The 15,924-nt window shown below is 35.9% G+C and overlaps 2 protein-coding genes across 2 annotated transcripts in view; one reads left to right on the top strand and one right to left on the bottom strand.

The window, feature by feature from the left end:
* LOC144851903 (uncharacterized) overlaps window positions 1–15,924 on the bottom strand; it is a 90,013-nt gene that overhangs the window by 6,071 nt on the left and 68,018 nt on the right. The gene's annotated exons all lie outside the window — the stretch shown is intronic.
* Window positions 1,286–5,973, top strand: LOC144851686 (cytochrome P450 2U1-like). The gene is made up of 3 exons (XM_078709267.1): window positions 1,286–1,870; window positions 3,640–4,605; window positions 5,047–5,973. The coding sequence occupies exons 1-3, from the start codon at window positions 1,510–1,512 to the stop codon at window positions 5,223–5,225; spliced, it is 1,506 nt and encodes a 501-aa protein (XP_078565393.1). The 5' UTR covers window positions 1,286–1,509; the 3' UTR covers window positions 5,226–5,973.

The following is a 15,924-nucleotide window of genomic DNA, read 5'->3' as shown; positions in this document are numbered from 1 at the left end:
CGCCCCCTTTCTTGTAAACATTAATACAGTAGGTATGTACTTCTGTACGGCTATACTCAAGCGCTTAACAATACAAAATAACATATACAAGCAAATTAAGGAAAATATAAGTAACAGAGGTGAATGCAAGATGTGACAATTGTGAAAGACGGGATTGTGATCATGTTTATGATAATACAATTGGTTGTATTGTATTAACTGACAAACACAAATTATGACATGATATGATAGTTACTGTATCACTATGAATAGTAGTCGTGGAAGTGATCGTTTGGTAAGTTTGTGATTGGTCAAATTACTTGCGTGGCGCTTACGTACGTCCTCGTGTTGCGTGTTTCTAAGTCTCGTCGTCTGAAGTGTTACCGTCATCCTCCAAAATATTGTAGGCCCACTGACTAATAACTCGAAATACGTCTCTTGACTAACTCATAGTCTGATTACTGTAATCCAGGATAAAAACTTTATCCCAATTTCAAACATAAGCACGGAAGCTTTCCAGTAAAGTAGGCCTATTGGCTCAGATAGTTCTTCCGTTTCTTCAGACCTGTAGCTAAGTTGTTTTAGGAGCACTGTACATTTGGCATAGTCATATGCATCGAGGAAACGTTTCTTACTGCCCATATTATTTTTAACCTAATTATTCGTGACCTGTTTGATCATCATATCTTCGAGACTTGGTTAACATTTTTCATTTCCACTCTTTGATGATACGAGAGTCGAGTAGGCCTACAGAATGCCCCACGCATCCCGTGATTGAGGTGTAACCTCTGGCGCACGTCAATGCCATCACGCGGGTTTGCCATAGACGTAACGCAAAAACGTTTACGAGACCTAATTAAAAAATATCTCTGAATATGGTGACAATCAATGGGCACACAGCTCGACGTGATTTGATCGATTTCGATTTTGTCAAACACAATATCACAACAAAACACATGCTTCGTTAATTTAATTAAATATAATTTATGTTTTTGGCAGAAGAATGGTTGACACCACAAATCTTCCTGACAGTCCTTGGTCAAGATTCAAACAGCAATATCGTTTTAAACTTGTTTAAGCTGGAATGAAAAAAAAATAATAACTTGGCGGCGTTAATTCGTTTGAAATGTCATATCGCATGTTCCTCTTTACATCATTATGTAAGCCTAGTGATATTTGTCATGTTATGTAATTGTCTTAGTAGTTTTATCTCACGAACTCAACAGCATGAGTCGAGCGTGGAGTTGTTCCAATTACGTCACGTATCCGATGTAGCAGTGACACAATTTAAAACTCCTCCCATCAATACCATATTTGGAATATCAATTCGCGCTTCATGACAGCTATTCAAACAAACTCTGCAATAAATATCTTTCTCGATGAACGAACAAGTCATAACACACTTACTACTACCGAAAGCACGATAGCTCAATGTTTTCGTTGATTTCCGGAAAATATCGGATAGACTTTAAAAAATCATTTTTGTGATTTGGACTTCTTGTAATAATTGTTTTTAAAGCGAAATTCAGTATGTATACTTCTGCATTATTTGGTTCGACGTGGGCTCAGGTTGTGTTGGTTTTAACAACAGTCATTTTAGCAGCAATTGTAATAGTACAGCGATGGAGTAAAACACGAACAGATAATTTACCCCCGGGTCCGTGGGGATTACCGTTTTTTGGAAACGTCTTGAGCATTGGTAAAAATCCGCACTTAACTTTTATGGAGATGGCAAAAGTTTATGGTGACGTTTTTTGTGTAAAAATGGGCAGCCAGCGAGTTACAGTTTTAAACGGAGCTGAAGTTATTCGGGAAGCGTTAGTAAAACAGGCACGGGTGTTTGAGGGTAGACCGCATTTGGCACTGACAACCATGCTTACCGATGGACAAGGTTTGTTAATTATTTTTTCATTACTATACTTACTGTAGTAGGCTTTACTAGTAGAAATTAAGCCTAACTCCGTAAATGTATTAAGTAAACATGTACTTTGTTAACACACAACCCACCCGCCTCAAAATATAGTTAACAGGGAACTAAAAATGCAGTTTCAAACAACCGCAAGGTCAAAATGTGTACGGAACTGATTATTACCTTTAGTACGCATTATTCGGAAATAAAACGAAAATAGTTATGCAATGTATTTGCAAAGGGTTCTTCGGTATGATGACGTATAGGGAAATCCCAGATCACTAATAGTAATATAGTTTCCTACTGCCCTGCAGCTCATACCGGCAATTATTTTTGTTAAGACGTATACGCGTTTGCACATTATACAAATTATGTTATTTTAAAATTTAAAATGTTCTCAACGTTTGGACGTCTTGTTTGATGTACGCTAGTGGAAACGAATTATATTGCTTATTTACACCATGGAGAAATAAGTTATTTCTCCATGTTTACACCTTAGCCCTACTTGCTTATTTATTTAGAAAAGCTATAAGTTTGTTTTGGTTTTATTTAATGATGCGGATGTGTATATGTTTGATTTCCTTGCTTGGGCGGATATGGAAAGGAGATCCGTATTCCAGGGGCTACCAGAAGGTACATTCTGTACGCTTCATCAATTCTTAGGTTTGAAGAAAGTTAAACTAAATGTGAATAATGTTCTTTACAGGAACAAAATTAGTTCAGATGAAGAAACATTGTAAACATAAATGAAATGACACAAACAATTAAATTCAAACAATATAATAAGAAAGTTAGTTACAAAAAACAACAGACAGAGATAAGGTTTTAAAATCAACGTCAGCATGTTTGATAGGCCTACGTCATCATATCTCAAACGTAAATAGAATATTACTCGGGTTGTATGTAGAGCAAATATGGACCCTAGATGCTCTGTCGGCATGCCTGGATGGACCACCTTTGTGAAAAACTTCACCGTAGAAATATTAACGATTGAAGCCGTTGGTGTGAGAATCAAAACTAGTGTGCAAATCAAATTATCATGTGAACGAAACAATACATAATATAAATGTGTCACAGATAACTCGGTTTAAACGTAAAACTGTTTTATAGAATGTTACGATTGTGCATAAACCGAGCCTATGAAGAATTGCGTCTCGGTCTATCAACGGTGGCAGTTTTGTTATAGCCTATATTTGGTTATATTTTTTACAACCTCACATTTTGAAATAATAGTCGGTATTAATTATTCGTGATTGATCCATATAATACCAAATATGGATGCATCCCATGTGTGGGTATATCGATAGGCTGTGGTATTGATATTATTTGTGCTTACGCACAATGTAAAAATCGTGACCGAGTCGCTCCAATTTCCCAAAATTATTTTTTAATTTTCGTCTTTGGAGACCGCAAATCTCTGTACAGTACTGTAGTAGCCCGTTACTCAATAAGTGCCTACCGGTATTATTAAACCATAACCGGAAAGTGTTCGATTATACGTAATGATTCGGATATCAATTACGATATTCTGGTAAACTTCATTTAATTCTGGTTTTCCTGTTTATATTAATGATTGATTATATCATACATAAACTACACGTACACATTTGCGGTAATATAACAATCCGAAAAATTAAAGCTTTCGTTGGTTCAATATAAAGATAATATTCTTAGGGGACGGGTTGTCAAATGAACATTAACCTACTACAATAGTAATCATTAACATAGATTTTTTTGTGTTCTTTCTAAAGGTATTGTCACTGCTGACTGTTGCCCGAAATGGAAAGAGCAGAGACGGTTTACGTTACAAGTTCTCCGTAATCTCGGAGGAGGAAAGAGCAACCTTGAAGCTAAAATGATGGAAGAAATCGGTTACCTATTGTCTGCAATGAAAGACAAGGGAAGTAATAGCTTCAACATGGACCACTTTCTAGAAATAAGTGTTTCCAATGTCATCTGCAACGTCTGTTTTGGTCGAAGATTCGATTACAATGAGGCTTCTTTCCAACTTCTGGTTGATTCCATTTACAGATTCTCTGAGATTGGCACAACTGCAGCAGCCGTGAACTTCTTTCCTTTCCTACGACACTTCCCGACACCAGAACTGAAAGAAGTATTTCAGATCGATAACGCGATGCAAAAGTTTCTTCATGGTATGATCCATGAGCACAAGCAAACGTACGATCCAGAATTGAAGAGAGATTTTATTGACGCGTATTTGGAAGAGATCAAACGCAGAGAAGCCGAATGTCCAGATCAACAAAACTTTTTCAATGAAAAATATCTCTTTCATATAATTAATGACTTAATTTTTGCTGGAACCGAAACAATGAGTTCTACACTCAGATGGGCACTTCTCTATATGATTGTTTTCCCAGACGTCCAAGCTAAAGTTCAGGAAGAATTAGATACCGTCTGTAATGGTGCAGTACCATCTTTAAAACATAGATCAAAACTTGCATACACAGAGGCAACCTTGATGGAGGTTCAGAGGATGGCAAACATCACGGCGTTGTCTTACCCTCACAAAACGACAGAATCTACTGAACTTTGTGGCTACAACATCCCAGCTGATGAAACTATTTTTGTTAATTTGTACTCTGTTCACGTTGATCCAACATGTTGGAAAGATCCAGAAGTGTTTAGGCCAGAAAGGTTCCTTGATGCCGATGGCAACGTAGTCACTTCTCAGCCGGGTCTCATGCCATTTTCAGCAGGTAGGTCTAACATTAGCGAAGTCCTCGTTCCCATGACGCGCCCCGCGACTACGCGCCCCGCGACTACGCGCCTATTGAGTAAAAAGTTCATTATAGGCATGCTCATATTTTTATGAACGTGCGCAGAATTACTAGACGGTATGGAGAAATGACCTGTTTTTCTGCGATAAAAGAAATCAATTAGAAATGAAAAAAAAAGTAATTGAATTAATCGGTTGGTTTATTAAACTAAATTAGACAAAGCGGTTTACTTTATGATTCATTATCACTGTCTCATTTGATGCTTTAGTAACATAACGAATAGAACAAATTAGACGTGCGCGTACCATTTTCATCAATAATTAAACGTGCATTTGTCTTGCCATTATATCACATGAAATAAAATATGTAATATTACTAAACTCTGTATCACATTATAATTATTGGTTTGTTTGTTTTCAGGTCGTCGTGGATGTCCGGGGGAATCGTTAGCCCGTATGGAACTTTATCTTTTCTTCACCAGCTTGTTTCACACCTTCAGAATTACGTCATCGCCGGACAATCCATCGCCGAGCATAGATAAACACTATGGAATTAGCCTCAACCCCAGTCCATTCAACGTCTGTGTCTCAGAACGATGATATTTTATATAAACTGCTCCACTTCGGAAGAGCGGAGATAAATTAAAACTATTATTATCATTCTTGCCACTTTGGCGTGCCATATATGGAGGAATTATTTAAATAATTCCTCCATGTTTGGACGTACTGTAATAAAATTACGTAATACTGTACACTGTTAATTTACCAGTATTATATCAGATGAGTTTGAACTCATGATTAATGTTGGGTATAAAATAGTTTAACGTGTAACTATGGATTTTCTAACGCGTTAACTATGGATTTTCTAACGCGTCAACTATGGATTTTCTAACGCGTCAACTATGGATTTTCTAACGCAAGCAGGGCGATGCTTAATTGCTTTTTACACGATTAATATTAATCAATCACAATCATATCACGAATAAACAGGATGTTAATACAATCTGATTCTGTTAATTGATCATGTTATTAAAAGTTGATGACGTGAACAGTGTAAATATACGTTGCGACACTCTACGTAATATATATAGGCCGCCTAATGGACGTAAAGGTCACTGTAAATAAGATATCGACAACTGTAATCATTATTTATATATTTATACGACTGTCTGTACATATTAATAATTGTATAACCAGAATGGAATGAATTCTTTCTTCATGGTGATAAAAGCTTTGAAAAACATCGACTGATATTTGGAAAATGAAACAATCATGATTGAATATAAGATGTTTTAATTAATGTTGATATTATTATTATTATTAATAAATTATTCTTCTGTCATCAAAAGTTATAATGTTTGTATATTTATTGTAAATTCCATACAGCACTAATATCAAATAGGGCCTATATTTAGCATTAAATAATACTAATGTGATGATGTGCATAAACAAATACACCATGACGTAGGAATCTAACGGCTTCTAGACGTTCTATCCAAAGGACGAAGCAACGGAAGTACTCTTACACATGATATTAGGCATGACACGATTTGACATTTTCTATTGAATGAATTACGTAAGACTATTCTTGGAAAATGCTAGATATTTGCTAAACATAGCGATAGTATATTGATGTTTTTATGATGATTAATAGTGTAAGTATAGGAAGTAAACCGACTAAGTGTGATTTATTCCACAATATGTTCGCAACGAACGCCTACTATAATGAATTTATGAACGTTTGTTACCAAGACCTTGACGATGAGGCCTATATTTAATATTCATCTCAAGGGTCTGATCATACGCGAAAAGTACTATTTTTCCAAATTTAGGCTACACCATCTCTCCAGAATCGAAAACTATTATGAGGATTGGAGGGCGTAATTAAAACCGACGAAATGAGACGCGCGGCGTGTTTGATACACACTCTCACGTCAATAAACTTAATGTACAGTACATTAAAACGAAAATTTGTTCAAAAGAATTAGCCTACTTTTTCAGAATTCTTTTGGTCAATAGTGAAGGTCGTCAGTAAAACAATAGATGAAATAATTCCATACACATATATAATTGACCTATTTTACCTCCGCGGATTGTTTTAATTAACTCATATTTAGTAATTCAAACAATAATTGGGACTCATGTATGTTGATATACGATCAGCATCGACCGAAATACGCGTAATTTTGGTGGTAGGTTTTTTAAATACCATTTGATTTTTAGAAAAATGTTAATTCATGGACACAGCACATAGGGTCAATAGTTCCAAGTGCTAAATACATTTTAATAAAATCGTATAAAAACAATTTTTTTGTGTCAAAATTGTTAATCAGCATTTAGCCAGAGAATAAAAATGCGTAATTAGTAAATATAGGCCTACGCAGGCTACACATTTTGTTAAATACAGTAGGCTAAAATACTACGTATATATCTAGAGAATATCAAGCGAAAAGAGCGCGAAAACATGAATATCAATTTTGTAACGTGATAATCCGAACCGAGTGGTGTCGTCTTTAAGTTAGTTATGTAAGTTTACGCTTTGTGATTGGTCAAATTATTTGCGTCGTGCGTAGGCTTACATTCTTGTGTTACTTTAAATTGTACAATGTTTAGGCCATGGGTCACCAGTGCCATTGGTTGCTGTAGAAATCACAATTATTGAGTGTTGCCAATTTTTAAACTGCCATAGTGTGAAAGAGGCTTATTTGTAATTGTATTGCCAACTTCGAAATAGGTGAATGACCTGCCTCATTCTATTCACACACACACGTGATTATAATGGGGTATACTGACCGTAATGTTGCTCAACCAGAGAAGATTCTATTCTATACAAGTTTTTATATGGCGCCCTACAAAGAACAGAGCGCCTAACAATACTGATTGATATTATCATCCCCTTTTCCTGAATTAAATCATTTGTAATGAGTTATATAAAGGAATTTTTTGTTTGTCAACAATTCTAAAAATGTTTTGTGGTTCCTTATTTCCTGATGGTATGGTTAATACATATTAAGGGTTGGGGTTTAAATATTTTCCGTTTGTTAGCTGTAAATTTATCTATAGGAACAATGGTAGTCATTAGTTAAAAAATACTTTGGTGGGGTCAATTATACAAATAATTGGAATTATTTCCTAGAATTAGTTCGATACTTTTGAACGATAAACCAAGGAGGTGTGTAAATCAAGATGTTTGATGAGACGTTGATGAAACAAAATAGTTTGTTGAAGCAATGAAAACGTCAAATTAATCCATTCCGATAATCAAAGTAAGTTAAAGATGGATATGATGGAAAAGCATTATCCTACTCGGTAAAACCAACGCCTGAACATTAATGTGTAGTCGATCTTTCGGTTATATTGTATCTATGCACAATATCATAGGAAAACATCTGTAATACAGCGTCACATGTGATGCTATATGCTATGTAACCAGCCTAACCATAACATAATACAGGCGCCTCATGTGATACATATGGGATGCCTGTACAGTATCATTAGTATTGTGTATTTATAGAATTGACCTTAAAACTTCTTAAGTTAAACTTAAATTTTCTTTAACTAAATTACTTATATTTTTAAAGAAAATAATAATCTAAAAATACTGAAATGTAGGCCTAGGTTACAACAAATTACGTCTAGCTGGTCCAATTTTGCCATGTCTGGTTGTCCAATTAAACAGTTTTCACAAGTAATTTGTATCATTGAATTTGATAGCAATAATGGAAATGCACACCAATTCTAGTTATGTTACAGAGAGGTAGCAAAATCAAATTATCAACCAGATCACTGCGGGGACCGAGGTTCGTATTTAAAAAAAGACGTTCCTTTGAGACACAACTATTCAAGGGACATCTGTATTTATTAAGGGGACACTTTGTCATGCAACGAACGTTGGCAAGTTTTAAACTATTTAAACGAAACCCCTGCGTTCTATACTTTTTAGTATATACTTCGTTTTCTGTACACGAATTGACTTCTTGCCGATGATGATGTTCGATCGAACTTTCGACCTTTCTTCCATAACCGGTAGCACGTCCAGTGTCTATCTGATTCTACTAATGAGTTATCAAAATATATCAATAAAATTGTATGCGTGTGTTTTCACGAATCGGATTATTCAATTTGACAAGTATATTATCAGCAGCAAAATAGTCTCGCAAACTTCTCGAAGCACGTTTTCTTTTTTTTTCTTTTTCTTGCTACAGTTTCGAAACAAGATTTAACTAATGTACATTATGTTAAAGCTCTGTTTACACTATCAAACTAGTTTTGTTGTCACAATCACATGAAGTTTGATAGTGTGTAAACATAGCTTAGACTTCCGCAAGTCTTTAGTTTGTCTTGTGCCAAATATGTATTTCCAATGAAGTCGAAATGCTGACTGAACCTAGACTACATTGGCTATATAACCCTATGTTTACATATCAAGAAGATGTATATTGTTCATATGATTGCATTTTAATATTTCCATAAAATCATGTTTTGACAAAGTTCTAATTTTAGTAACAGACATATCCATAATCATGGAGGGCCGGCCATACCACACTAATTCATGTGTGTCGAATTAGTGTGTCGAATTCGTCCCCACGAATCGCCTCGGACATATCGGTACCGTCCTGTCCTTATCACAACATTGATATTGTTATCCCCAATTGGATTGCGTTTGCATTTGGTGGAAATAAATTATGTATTTCCTCCATTCTTCAATCATAATTATAACAAATCAAAATAACGTTGGAATGCTATCACGTGTTTCAGTCGTACATTATTATTGTTGACGTATAACGGCTAGGCTGGGGGAAAGCAAACATGAACACGCGTCATTTTCTGCATCAATGCCAACACAGAAATCAGTTACCGGAATTTCAGCGGTGTTGATGACATATTTTGGTGGGTTTAACACACTCTATATTTAAAAGCAACAACCTGCGGAACGGTGATGACCGGGCGTTCATTGTATTCACCAAAACTTCCTCTGTCAAACCAGGAAAAGAGTAAGGCTATACATTTCAGGGGCGGACCCAGTTATTTTAATGAAGGGGTTTTGAAATATTTACATACACATGTTCATGCAAATAGGCCTTATGAGGGCGAATCCAGGGTGTTGCCCTAGTGGCCCGGGCAACACCCTTAATTTTATACTAAATGTTGTTTCTGGCACTAAATTAAAATTGAGTCCCATTTCATCGTATACAATATCCATCCGGACCCGGAACTTGAAGTAGTTACAGAGTTCAGGGCATTTTGTTGTTGTTGTTGTTTTGATGTTAGCTTAATCGTTAAAATTGGTAAAAGAAGTGATGCTGACGCCAACGAATTTAACGACGTTCACAACCAAAATATTTATTTGTAACAACATTTATTTTAAATGGAACGCTACAAAAATAATCCTCCGCTTTATCACTGTATGAATACCTAATAACCACACGAGATCGTATCTTTGTTACGTTTTACCATCAATCCATTATCATATCACGCAATCCATTTTTTCAACAATATATTAGTATAATACCATTTTGATTGAATAGTAAGGGATTAGTTACTTTGAATAAACCATTGGTAATTTACTGGAAATCCCGTATGTTTTATTACCGGCTATTATTATAGGCTACAATCCTCTGTTTGCTAGCGCACTATAGAGTGAGTGACATTTCCGGCGAACTAGAGGTGCATTATCATGAATTTTACGTGCAAGAGTACCATTTGCGGCCATCTAGGGGTGTCATTTAACAATTTGCTTGCTCAAATACTCAGCGTCTACAGCTCTGGAGTCTTTGGACAACCCTCTTAAAATAGTCCTGCGACCGCCCCTGCATTTATAACTCAAGCATATCGAGATCGTACGTTAATGCCATGGTCTGGTCCCACCTTGACCAATCACGACGAGATGGATCATCTGAACTGTCGCTTGTGATTGATGGTCAAAATCACTTGCGTTGCGTCCATTCGAATTTGCGTTGTCCTCAATATTTATAGAGTGTATTGCGTCGTAATAATGTATCAACAGCTATGATCATGGTTGTAATCGTCACGACGTTGTAGAAATTGGTTCCGCGTTTCTTAGTGTTCATGTGTCCTTAAATTTTTAACTTCACCTTTTAGCTTTATCGTTTACATTTTTTACTATAATTTTGCTATAGTTTATGTGATTTGTATTTTATCTAAATGTTTATATTGATTTTACTGTACAGTGGATAATTCGCTATAAGAATAAACAAATTAAATTAAGTAAAGTCATCCATTCCACTTCATGGAGTAGTTCTATTTGGCACCCTTAGTCTGTGATGACCCATTGCGGCGCCCAACTCATCTTCAGTTCATTGCGTTCTATAACCATCGAGAAATAAGTTAATATTTTTGTTGAAAGGCTCATATCGTGACAAGTGCTTACGGCACTTCTAGAGACTTGATCCCGACTGCAATGTACTATTTTTTTAAATATCATTTTGTATAATAATAATAATGTCATTCTTATATATAGCGTTTCATGCTCAATTATGTTTTTTCAGTCTGAAACCAATTTTTTTATAAAACATATTTCGCCATGGTTCTACAAATTCTAATTTCTGGCGTTTCATACTTTTACAGTATTCTAATGGTATCTTTGATTTTCTGAGCGAGCGTATAACATAATTGGATTGGCCTCGTTTACTTTTACGGGCATTTTAAAAAGTGTACAAATTCAGCAGATTATATTCATTATACCAAACTACAAAATATTTACTTTTACTTGACCAGATGATCGTAAAATGAATAGTTTAAAAACTAAATGAAATCCTTCTACACATTCTGTAGAATTCTGAAAATTATCTTCTGAATACGGCAGGGCCGCGGGCGGGCGGGTCCTCCCTCCTCGTTACATACATACATAAAACACTTTAAACTCTAAAATCAGAAAATTCAGAATTAAAAGTTAATAAATTTAAATTGCTAAAAACGACTCTTCCTGATATTTACCAGATGAATGAATTGCAAAAATTACAACTAAAGTAAAATGTTGGCTCCTGGCCAAGTTTTTGAATTTCTAGAGTTAAGAAGCAAATCTGGAATGAAACTTGTTGGCGATGATTTAAAAACGAGAAAATACACGTGGTCATTTTTGATGCGCTCGCGTTTGCCAACAAAAACTTTACAATTACCCATCAAGAAAAGTTATCTCCGGGACATTTCTCGGAAGCTCTTCAGTTTCAATTACCAACGGCATTTCACCGAAAGTCTTTATGCCAAAAAGTGTCCAATTCGTTAGGAATGGGTTCGTCATTACTCGCACTGTTTCTAGGAATGCACAACTTCTACAAACCCTATGTTATATCACCCTGGCTTATTTTGAAAACTGGCACAAATGTAAGTTAAAATAAGAAATTAAAACTACAATAACATAAATGAATAGCCATAAATATCGTACAAAACGTATACACCACAATGGATTTATTATGGAAAAGTAGGTAGGTAATTAAGAAGAAGTTAATTTAATTTCCAAGAATCTGACCGCACCCATTTTGTTATTTAGGTCGCCATGGAGACCGATTTCTTTATAGGTAACAGAGGGAAGCTGAATAGTGACATTTATTGGATATAAAAACGTCACAATTGCAACAATCACGATAGATTAAGAACCATTAGGCCTACAACCCTCCATCAACAACTGTAAACTAATACACGAACTTCTTTATTTTCTTGTCTAAAAAGAAAAGCTAAAACAATCTTCGATCTGTGAATACAAACTTCATCAACAAGTAAACCAATGTATCTTGCACAAAATGTTTCATGATATTTAGGCCTACATACCATTTCTATTTTTGACCTACACAAGAGATGTAATAGTTTTTCGGACTGCTTTTTCTTACAGTTTTTCAAGTTATTTTTTTTTGTCGATCCAATTTTGTGACTAATTAGGGCCTATATTTTGTGACATTGGAATGGAATATTTAACAGCAGGGGGACTGTCTATATTTCTCTATGGAATAACAATACTGTATATGGTAATAAACGTTGAATTTAGTCCATTTTGTACGGTAGATTTCTGGATGGTCACGATATTATTGTGTAAATCGAAAATGCTTACTCACTCTTGGCAAGACATCTGGAGAACATTTTGCTAATTTAAACAATTCAAAAACAGTTAAACTACATAAGTTGCAATATGTCAATCATTAGATGTAACTGCTATTGTCAAAAGCTTTGCTGAGTGTCTATCTTGTTGACGAGACGTCAATCAATCAGTTTCCTAATAAGGTTCCCTTATGTTTTGACCTGTTTGTGGCATTGTCCCGTGATGTTTACTAAGTTTGTTTTCAAGTATTCACAACCCAGAATAACTATCGCAGAAAAACGAATGAATGCGTATTTTTACTACGTGGCGCTATACGATCTTTGCTCTGCGCCACCCTGACGTGCACGCCAACTCGATTGTCGCATCAAATGTCTCTGGTGTGATTGGTTTAAAATTTAGACGCGCGTAGCGTACAGACATTGGTTTAATACCGGTATAACTCGTCTTAACATACATTTCACTCACTCTCGGATTAAATGACTTTAACTTTTAAAACTGTTACTTGGAGTGGTTTCTGCTTCCTCATCCTGGATATTTGTGGGTTTTTAATCGACAAGGATTTGTACAAAATTGTTGTTAAAATGAGAGTTCTCACAGAGAACGGAGCAACAATTTATAACAACACAGGAAGTTCATGTCTGATAAACTAGGAAGTTTCTCTTTTGACGGATTGAAAATATACCTCATAAAATAAACATAAAATACAATTCTGGTCGTTACAACGGGGGTTTATATACATATGGGTTAAGCTAGGTTATAGCCGCTTCTTCTCGGTACTGTATATCTATTTCCGAAGTATCATAACCTAACCTTACATGATATACATGTGATATAAATGAGGATGCTGTATTACCAAATATTCCTTTGATACTTTGGAAATAGATAGTAAGTGGAGATACAGCACTGTAGGTTAGCATTAAAATACAGCGGGAAGACAGTTGATACGCGCAACGCAAGTAATTTGACCAATCACGACACGATAGATCATTTATTTTTTCATTTATACAGATGCCACTGCAACAATACACCTTGACAAAGATGTATCTAAACTCATCCACATAAACAGATGTGTCAGACAAGGGGACACAATATCACCAAAAATATTCACTACAACCATAGAGGAAGAAATTTTCAAACATTTAAACCTGGAAAGACATGGCGTCAACATTGATGGAGAGAGTTTAACTGACCTTAGATTTGCAGATGACGTTGCTTTGACAACCGAAACAGTCAAAGACATGGAGGAACAGTTAAATGATCTGAACAGAGAGAGCAAGAAGATTGGTTTGAAAATACACAAAGGAAAGACAAAGTACATGACAAACTTCCATAACAATGAGTCCATAGAAATTGAAAATGATAGGATCGAACAAGTTGATAGCTACAAGTACCTGGGCCAAACAGTGAAAATGGCTGACATCACAAGAGACGAAATTCTCATAAGAATTAAGGCGGGATGGAGCTGCTTTGGCAGATATAGAGAAATCCTTTGCGACAAGAAAATCCCAATAGTTCACAGGAGAAGAGTTTTCAACCAGTGTGTACTCCCTACAATGACTTATGGTTGTGAAACATGGACAACAACAAAATTTTTGGAACAAAAACTAACCACTGCACAAAGAGCTATGGAAAGGCAGATGCTCGGAGTGACAATTAGGGATAAAATCAGAAACACAGTAATAAGGAAATTGACTAAAGTCAAAGATATAATGAACAAAATAAAAGAAGCAAAATGGCGTTGGGCGGGACACCTGGCAAGAAGGGATGACAACAGGTGGACAAAACGTATGACAGAATGGCAACCAAGAACCGGCACAAGAAAAAGGGGAAGGCAGAAACGGCGATGGAGGGACGACATCACAAAGTATGCAGGCATCACGTGGGCGAGGACAGCACAGAACAGACGGCAGAAGCATGAGGAGGGCTACATCCGACAGGGGATGATACAGCTAAACTGAACTGACACGATAGATCATCATGATTTGTCAAATCACGTGTTGCATATAGGCCTACGTCATTGCGTTGCGTCCAAGTGTGAACCAACCTTTAACGAAAAAAAAAATTATCAAAATAATTGTTCAAATTCACATTCAGCTCAACTTGGTGTTGGTCAATGTGAAGTCCCGGGGGACAGAGTAAGGCAGTCATCAAATTTCCCCTTGCGTAATAAATCAAATGAATTTGACCTAAATTGGGACTTAATAGGTCTTACGATTAAATAAATTACTTCTGGAAATTACTCCAGAGAGGCCGTATACACTTGTCAGCATTAGTCACGGCGTACACCTACTAACATCAAGGAATTTCCTTTGAATGTGTCTTTGGACATGTACAAATCATTATGTATACTATATAAACAGCTTAGGCACACGTTTACTTGATAGTATCGGCATTGCGCCATGCAAACAGATTACAAAAAACTGTGCACGTTTAGTATCGATAGAGAGTGCCATGCGAACTGCGCATGTCGTTTACAAGTATCGGCAATGCCACGCGAACAAATCATTACGCAATAAATCTTTCTTCTACGTGCGAACTAGTCTCATAACTAAATGAGCGTTCACACGTCACGCATTTAGGGTATTATAGACTGGGCCCACTACTACTGTCACTTTTACGCCTTCCATTAACAGGAAGGAGAGTCATACTCGGCGCAGACACACGCGGTGTGAAAAGACTATAAGAGGACACGATGACGTAATTGCGTTGAAATGCCACTTAATTAACGCAATTAACTAAAGTCTTAATCGCCTTGTGACCTAATTGTTGAGATTATAATACACATAATGTACTATTTAGACTCACAAATAAAGCGATCGGTTTTACTCTCTTCATTGATAAAGCTCTTTTCACATAATTGTGAGCAACTGTTTTGAAATGTGTTAATTAATATTGTTGATGTGTTTTGATATACGACATCCGCATGTTAGTCATCTTATGTAACCTAAATAAACGATTATCATAAATTAGCATTTATTTCGCATATTTCCCCAAATTTGATTGATTGTTGTTTACTCCTGTTCCAAGAAATGCTGTATCACACACACACGATAATATTTGTAGAGTATCATAGGCAAAATCCATCTATGTACATACATACGGTGTCTGTATCCTGGAAAGGTTAGGGTCTATAGAATACCGTAGGATGTTACAGAAAGAGATGATATGCTGTAGGCCTATTGTGTCTAAATTAGACAAATTTCGACACAGTTAATCGACTATGATACCTGGACGCAAGATTAGGGT

This window comes from Antedon bifida, chromosome 9 (genome assembly GCF_963402885.1).
Source record: "Antedon bifida chromosome 9, ecAntBifi1.1, whole genome shotgun sequence".
NCBI lineage: Eukaryota > Metazoa > Echinodermata > Crinoidea > Comatulida > Antedonidae > Antedon > Antedon bifida.
This window is presented reverse-complemented; position numbering and strand designations above follow the sequence as displayed.